The 8,040-nt window shown below is 31.8% G+C and overlaps 1 protein-coding gene across 1 annotated transcript; it reads right to left on the reverse strand.

The window, feature by feature from the left end:
• Positions 1 to 242: 242 nt before the first annotated feature.
• On the reverse strand, positions 243 to 7,299 carry LOC133178090 (uncharacterized). Its single transcript, XM_061312852.1, has 12 exons — positions 7,216 to 7,299; positions 6,392 to 6,514; positions 6,181 to 6,294; positions 5,980 to 6,054; positions 5,510 to 5,634; positions 5,343 to 5,429; positions 4,928 to 5,020; positions 4,713 to 4,820; positions 1,117 to 1,321; positions 821 to 976; positions 436 to 518; positions 243 to 317 (listed from the first exon to the last, which is right to left on the reverse strand). The coding sequence occupies exons 1-12, from the start codon at positions 7,277 to 7,279 to the stop codon at positions 243 to 245; spliced, it is 1,308 nt and encodes a 435-aa protein (XP_061168836.1). The 5' UTR covers positions 7,280 to 7,299.
• Between the last annotated feature and the right edge of the window lie 741 nt (positions 7,300 to 8,040).

The raw sequence follows: 8,040 nt of genomic DNA on the forward strand, positions 1-8,040 counted from the left end.
AAACTTTGGGACTTTGATTTACTATAATGAAAACTTGTGAACTTTGATTTACTATAGTGAAAACTTTGTAACTTTGATTTACCATTAAAAACTTTGGAATTTTGACTTACTATAGTAAAATTATGGAACTTTGATTAACTATAGTTAACTATAGTGAACTATAGTAAACTATAGTTTACTATAGTATTTTTTTTTGTTAGAGATATCAAGAAGGAATTCTTGTGTAATGAATTAAATCATATTTACCGTATTCTAACATCGAATTTATTTCGATATCCAAATCTGTAATTACTCCTCACACCATGGGGCCATTTCACCTTCAAATCAAATGATGAACCTTTTATACACATGTCCCAGTGATGAATCACACAAATTTATGAATAATTAGAATATGTACGTATATGTATTATTATTGATAATAATTTGTTATCTTACATAAATAACTGCCTGTTGTACTCTGTAAACTGTTCCAATGTTTTCCTCTCCTCCATCCTGGTCGTGCCATTTCCAGTCTGGTCCTTATCATAATAAGATCCAACAAAATTATAGGAAAAGCACAGTCATTGAAGCTAAAACTGGTACATACATGCAAATGTTTTGGAATAAAGTTAAAAAATAATTTGCAATTGATGAAACAACCCTTTTCAGTAAATAATTAAGAATAAAACTTAAATTTTGTGTGATTTAAATACTATATCAAATGTTTTCAGAATGTTTCTGGTTTTTTTTCTGACATACAGTTTATATGCATTTTGAATTATTGAAAAAAAAAGATATTCAGGTAGAATCCTCATTGATATCATATTTTGCATGTAAATACCTCTTGAAACTAAACAACCAGTAGCAATTTGTTGATGATAAAGAAGAATTCTTGGTTCATCGCATTCAATTAAATCATATTTCGCAATCTTTCCATTATATCCGTATCTGTAGTTACATGTACTTCCATTGTCCCACTCAACAAACAACCAACCGACTATTACAAAACACAAACATACATGTAATTCAGTTACAGGTTTTTATCATATTTCTCAGTTTCTAATGTGAAAGGTATCAGTATTTTTTGGTCGTTTAAATTCAAGCTTTCTTGATCGTCTGTTTTGGTTTAGGAGTCACCTGTTGAATGTCCTACAACGGTTCCTGGACCCATGCTATCTTGGTTTCCCCATTTCCAGTCAGGTCCACGTTTGACTCGGGTACCAATTGAAGGCATATCGGAATAGCGCTCCGTAAACGATTCATCGAAGTTTTTCATGGCAAAGTCCGACAAAGTTATTGAACTGGATTTATCATGATTTCCTATAATTTCTAAAATATCTTCCTGGGAATAAAGGGATAATAAGTTATTTATAACTTTTATCATTTGCTTGCTTCAATAATGTGCTTCAGGACTTCATTTAAATATGATATGCTTTCTTGTATAATTGTTTTGAACCGACACGATATATCCCAATGAACTTGAGAAAAAAAGATACCACAGAGTATAACATATTTGTTTCATTTTTGGATATTTTATTAGAAAAGACGTTAATGGTAATCTAACAACAAAGCTTTATGATAAACGTGATGACTTTTCAATCGTCAACTTCCCTCACCTACAGTACCAACCAGACCCAACCTGACACAAAGCAGTCCCAGAGCAGTCCCGGAGACTGCTTTTTGGGACTGCTAAAGCAGTCCCAGAGCGGTCCCAGAGCAGTCCCAGAGCAGTCCCACAGCAGTCCCAGAAAGCAGTCCCAGAAAGCAGTCCCAGCAGTCCCAATGGGCGGGGTTAATTAATTTAATGGGTGGAGCTTACTCAGAATGAGATTACGAATAAACAATGTAACTATATAAAAGGCAGTTGAAATTGATGAGCAATTCTTTCTGAGTAGTATCAACAAATATTTACAATTCTTACGCGACAGTCATTTCTGAACTTTTAAGAAAATCACAGTACGCGTATAGAAACAAATTATAATTATTGAATGAAGAAGATGTTCACACCTATTAATAACATGAATATTTAAACACAATTATTTGGTATATTAATTTTTAACCAAAATAAACCAATTTCTTTATTTTTTGTGATTGATATTGGTTTTCATATTTATTTTTTTTATATAGAAAATTAAACTTGAATTGTTTATTTTATACCAGAATTAGCTTTAAATAGATAATATTAATAATAAAGCAAGGCCGATTCCCATACTATACTCTGAATGCATTTTTCTTAAGTATTGGAGCTTTTGAAAAATTCTTTGTTAAACATTGACGAGTATTACATTTCAGTCATGATTATTTTCAATGACTTCCCAATTTAATTATCGTTAGATTCTCAGTTTTAAGTGTTTTATTATATAAATGTTCGAGTGTACATCTGTAAATCACGCAAACGGAACCCTCAGATTATGTTCAAAATTAATTAATCCCGAAATAAATTTATACACAATTATTGATACTAAGATTTTTTGCAGGACATAGATTGAAATTGGTGTCAATGTTGACCAGCGTGTTCAGTGGTGTGTAACACTGATACCCAAATAACATGCATTGACTTTCTGCTAATTATGCCCAAAGGCGATTGAAAACTCAGGTGTTGACACCATTTTATACAATCCCATTGTATTAACCGGCCAGGTAAACACAAACAAAAGAAATAAGAAACAAGTCACAATTCCCGATATTTTCAAATGTTTATTTTTTAAATAAATGTGCTCTTTTAATGACTTGTTTATAAATTAAAAACTAATTCATAAATAAGTCCCCGAATAATTGTTCACATTGTTTATGTGACAGAAGAATGGTAGAATAATTTTATTTCATGATCATTAAATAAATTATTAGGTTTTATTTGAGGGTGGTAAAAAATAGCATGGAGTGCTCTTTTTTAAGCATGGTATTAGCTTTTTCAATTAAGAAAAAAAAATCCAGTACAGTACGTTCCTCTGAATACATGTATCTTACTGAAATGACAAGTTTGTTTGTATTTTGTTTGTTCTTTTTAAATAGTGCTAATGCAAATTTTGAGTACATATGTAATTTGACACCATTAATTTATTAAATAGGCTTAGATAATTTTTTTTCAAACACCTGTATTGAAGTTTAATTTAAGGGATAAAAATTATCCCCTGACGTCCCTTTTTAACTACTTTTATTTTCTTAAAATTAATTCTAGACTACAATTGCGTAAATTTACAGCCCTCTGAAGACATTTAGTAATTACATGTATAACTATCTCTATTTATTTAATTTTTGTAAGAAATTAATACTTGTTTTTTATATTTGCTTTTTTCTTAAACACCTTTCTGCAGAAAGTAAACAAAACAACAACAAGGAGCTGCAAATTCAGAATACACAAGGGGCGGAGCTATCATGTCACTCAGAACCTTTTTCACGCATGAGTGAACAAAGCAGTCCCAGGGACTGCTGGGTCTGCTTTCTAGAGCAGTCCCAGAGCAGTCCCATAGCGGTCCCAGAGCAGTCCCACAGCGGTCCCAGAGCAGTCCCACAGCAGTCCCAGAGCGGTCCCAAAGCAGTCCCGGGGACTGCTTTCTGGGACTGCTTTGGTGGCAGGTTGGGTCTGGTTGGTACTGTATGCAGCAGTATACTCTTATCACATGCATACGGGGTTTATATCTCTCAGTTGATTCGATACGCCAGCCCATCCTCTACGTATGAACAATTTCTAAAACGAAGTAAGTTATTGACAAACAAGTTGATGAAACAAGAATATCAGCAGTCTCGTTTAAAGTCATCATTTCATAAGTTCTAAGGTCGATACAATGACCTTGTCAGCAAATACAATTTATCATTAAGTCAAATACTGATGACTGACTTTTTTCATACTAATTGTTAGGCCATTACTGTAAAGCAACTGTTTTTCGCGACATCTTTTATTCGCGATTCGTCAGTTTGAAATCAATCCGCGACGATTAATTTTCGCGACTGAGGAAACATTTTCTACAAATACACAGCAAAATAAATGGTTCGCGGCGATTAATATTCGCGAGTAAAAGTAGGTCGTGAAACTCGCCGATATATCTCGCACGCGAATAAAAGTTAGTTTACAGTATCTACACACTGAATTGTCGACGGATTTTTCCGTTATTTCCCGATCATGTCAAGGAGCTCACGGCGGGTAAGACTGGTCGGCAGGGGATACTCACGCCTCCATGGCACCTGATCCCACCTTTGATGTCTTAAAGGTTCCTGTTTGCTCTGCTCCTATTTTTTATTATTTAATGGACTTTTGAGCTCGAATATTGTTCGTAATCTCCACATATTTCACCCATATACCTGTGAAAATGGTTTCTTTGTGATTAAAGTCAAAAATCACAAAAAAAATTACTCAATTGTCATATATATTATAGTCAACATGATAAAAACAACAAAAGATTACACGCGGAACTCCCTTCTTATGACAAATAATTCTGGTTCAGATAAGATGAAGTTTAAAAATATATATTCTCTAGACATATATGTATACTTAATTCTGGTCCTAATGGGATTTTTATTCGAGCAAACGGTGGCCTGAAATAAGTGCAGATATTTTTAATAATTAAAAAATCTTGAGAAGATGATCTTAAGTTTATTTGCTAAGACACCTCGAAACTTTCACACAAGATAATTATAAATGAAAATATAAAATCATCTACACAAATTCTTTACATATTGTAGACGCATTGAAAAGAAAAACTAAAACTTAACATGTAACGACATTGTTGTCTTACTATATCTCTGTTTGTCACATAAGATGAGTGTTCAGCTACAGAAGATTTTATATCATCAGCAGTGATTTCCCTTGGAGACTTATGTCTTAACAGGTGCGTAATAATTCTCTGTAAAATTAAACCAAACATTATTTCTGTTGCGATTAATATTCAAACCATATATCTGATGTGACTATTGGATATATCTACATCAAAATTCACATTGATATTCTCACCATATTCTTTGAAAATCGCCCAACTTGCTGCACATGAGGATGATGAACTATTCTTACTCCTTTTGCAAAGTTGCAAATAGATTCCAATAGTTTCTGCAAATAATTTTTATTTGGAAATATGTGATTATTGTAAAATCACAACATTTCGCTGGGATTTTTTTTCATTGTTTTGTGTTATGCAGTGACCAACAGATCCATGTCCTCCATGAAATGTGAAAATGATAAAGTACAGTTTAAGTACATTTCGTTAACATCAAAATCACATTCTTACTCATCTAATTAACTTTTCCAACCACAAATTTAATTTAATACACGAAAACAAATAAATTTACAGTAATTGATTTCATAAAAGGAAATAATGACTAACAGAATACATATTGTTTGGTAAACGTTAAGCGAAAATGTTTGAGTATACCTTATTCGGTTCTGATCCAACAGGAATAAATAACACAGGACCTACCATTCCAGTTGCAGCTACAGTTGCTTGTAATCTGGCTATAAACTAAAACACAGAAAATGTCCTACATATTCGGAAATTAAGTAAAGATAGAAATTAACAGGCATATTTTTAAGAATACTAACAGTACTAAATCGGTTTTCAGAGGCCGCTGGGGGTTCGGGTTTGTTAATATCTAAAGGGTCTGTCGGTTGACCATCCGTTATCACGATCAATCTTGCTGCAGTAACAATATCCGTATTAAGGTTGCCTGTAACATACAATCCTTGGTTAACTTAAGTGCTTCATAACATTATTTAAAAAGTTGTGTGTTTCCCATTTAATTTGCATATCGTAGGATTTTAAGAAAACACTACCTTGGTATTATGATTTTAGAATATACATTGTTTGCAAACACCGGAAATTTAATTTCAATAACTAAAAAGAATTACAAAGTATTTTAAACTAAAATGCTAAATTAAGAAATTTATTAAAATTCATTTACACGACAAATCCTCTACATAAATCAAAATGCAGTGAAACACAAAAATGATGATCAAGAAATCACTAAAGGAGAGAGAGAGAGAGAGAGAGAGAGAGAGATTCCTTATCCGACTTTTATTGAGAAAACATGATGTGGCCAAAAGGAATCCAGCTTCCATAGGAGAACTTCCTCTGCACTCAATTCTATCTGAAAAAGGAAAGTGGTACGGACAGAAAAAATGAGTCATTCTTCTATTGACATTATCATTTTTTCCTTTAAATATAATGAATTTAAATACGGTGAAGGAAATATTCGTAAAATAAATATATATACCAATACACTTCCTTATAGAATCATAGTTGTTTGATAAATAGTGGATGAACTTTACTTCTTGACCAAAACACAACACCGCCACGTTTTCATCTTCCTCCCTGTGATCAGCAATTTCTGTTTTATAGAAAATGGAAAAGCAACGACTGATGTAACAAATTAAATAATTCACTGGATAATGAGAAGCAGGAATATTATTTTAAAAAGCAGAAACCATTTATAATGTCCAAGAAACTTCTCTTCATTTGCCTAAAGCCCTCTCCAGCCATGCTCTCTGATGCATCAAGTAGAAAGACAGTACACATTCCCTTTCCCTGTTGGTGTTGTCTTTTAAAAACTTGAAAATCAAATTTAGAGAAAAAGAGTTGTATATTAAGTTTTAAAAAAAAGATTGAACATTGATAACATGCAAGTTAATTATGTTTCACTTCTGGCCTTTATTTGTTGTTTAGATTAAATGTGCACTTTCTTCAACTTTTTCAAAACGATAGTAATTCATGTTTACTTATTAATTATAAGCTTTCTGCAAAGATACAGACAACAAGAAACAAAGATTAAATTCGGAATCATGTTCTTCATTCAAGATTGAAACTACATGTAGCAATCAAGACAGAAATAAAAATCGACAAGTATTATAGCATAATACATATTACTTGTACAAGGAAGTCAATAAATATTCATTATTGTTAAATGGAAATAAATGGAAAATATTGCCAAATATGATTGTTGTATGAAGAAATAACTGTCAACATTTGTCTTTATCCTTCAACAAAGTTTTTTTTTCTAATTTGTGTTGGTTCTGAAAATTCCAAATCATCATGGAAAAAATACGAATTTTAGTACCAAATTGTCTAATGTGATTGGTGATCGAGCATCAATAGGGGGGCATTAGTAAATCAGACAAATGGAATGAGATTCATTTCGTGTAAAACAAGGAAATACTCGCCAAGAAATGTTCATTATTCGTCTTATAAATAATATTTAATAGTATCACGAATTTTCTTAAATGCTCTATAACAATTTATAAAAATAGCATACGTTCAAATGCTTCCTCCTTGGCCCGTTGATGCCAGTATTGCATTTCTTCAAATCCATGCTGCATTTCCTAATATAACTTAAATACATGTAAGGTAAAAAATGCATAAAAGATATAAATTATTGACTTTGTTGATATTCCACTGTGAAAAAAAGTGAACTTTTTTGTCTTCACTGCACATGTACATATATTATGTATGTATCTAATCCTAATATAAGTACCTGTATGTATCTAATCCTAATATGGGTACATAAAGGTATCTAATCCTAATATGGGTACATGTATGTATCTAATCCTAATATGGGTACGTATATGTATCTTATCCCAACATGGGTACGTGTATTTATCTAATCCTAATATGGGTATGATATATATTATTATGCACTGTTGACGTTAAATGTTTTTCAATATGATAGAACCAATCTCTGTACTATAGAGGAAATAAAGAATGTCTGTCTGTCATGTATACTCGAAGAAATGAATACTCACTCAAAGTCAATGAAATTCCAACGAGGATATTACATGTAAAAATAAAACTCTTCCTTGTGTACACATTGATTGAATAACATTTAAATCATTCCTCTCCAATTGTATATAAATTTAATCTTCCTATCTTGTTTTTATATTTATAACTACACAAAAGATATTTTGGATCAGAATTAACAATCTACGGAACCCCGTTGAGGCCAGTTAAGAGAAAGAAATATTTTTTAATAAAAATTAAAATTTTAATAATTATTGCATTTAAACGCAAAACATTGCGTTTAGTTGCAATAATAATTGCCTTTATACACGAAAGATTGCGTTTAATCGCAATGTATATTGCG

Source organism: Saccostrea echinata, unplaced genomic scaffold, assembly GCF_033153115.1.
Source record: "Saccostrea echinata isolate AGI-Se365-2 ecotype Australia unplaced genomic scaffold, CSIRO_AGI_Sech_v1 ptg000002l, whole genome shotgun sequence".
NCBI classification, from domain to species: Eukaryota; Metazoa; Mollusca; class Bivalvia; order Ostreida; family Ostreidae; genus Saccostrea; species Saccostrea echinata.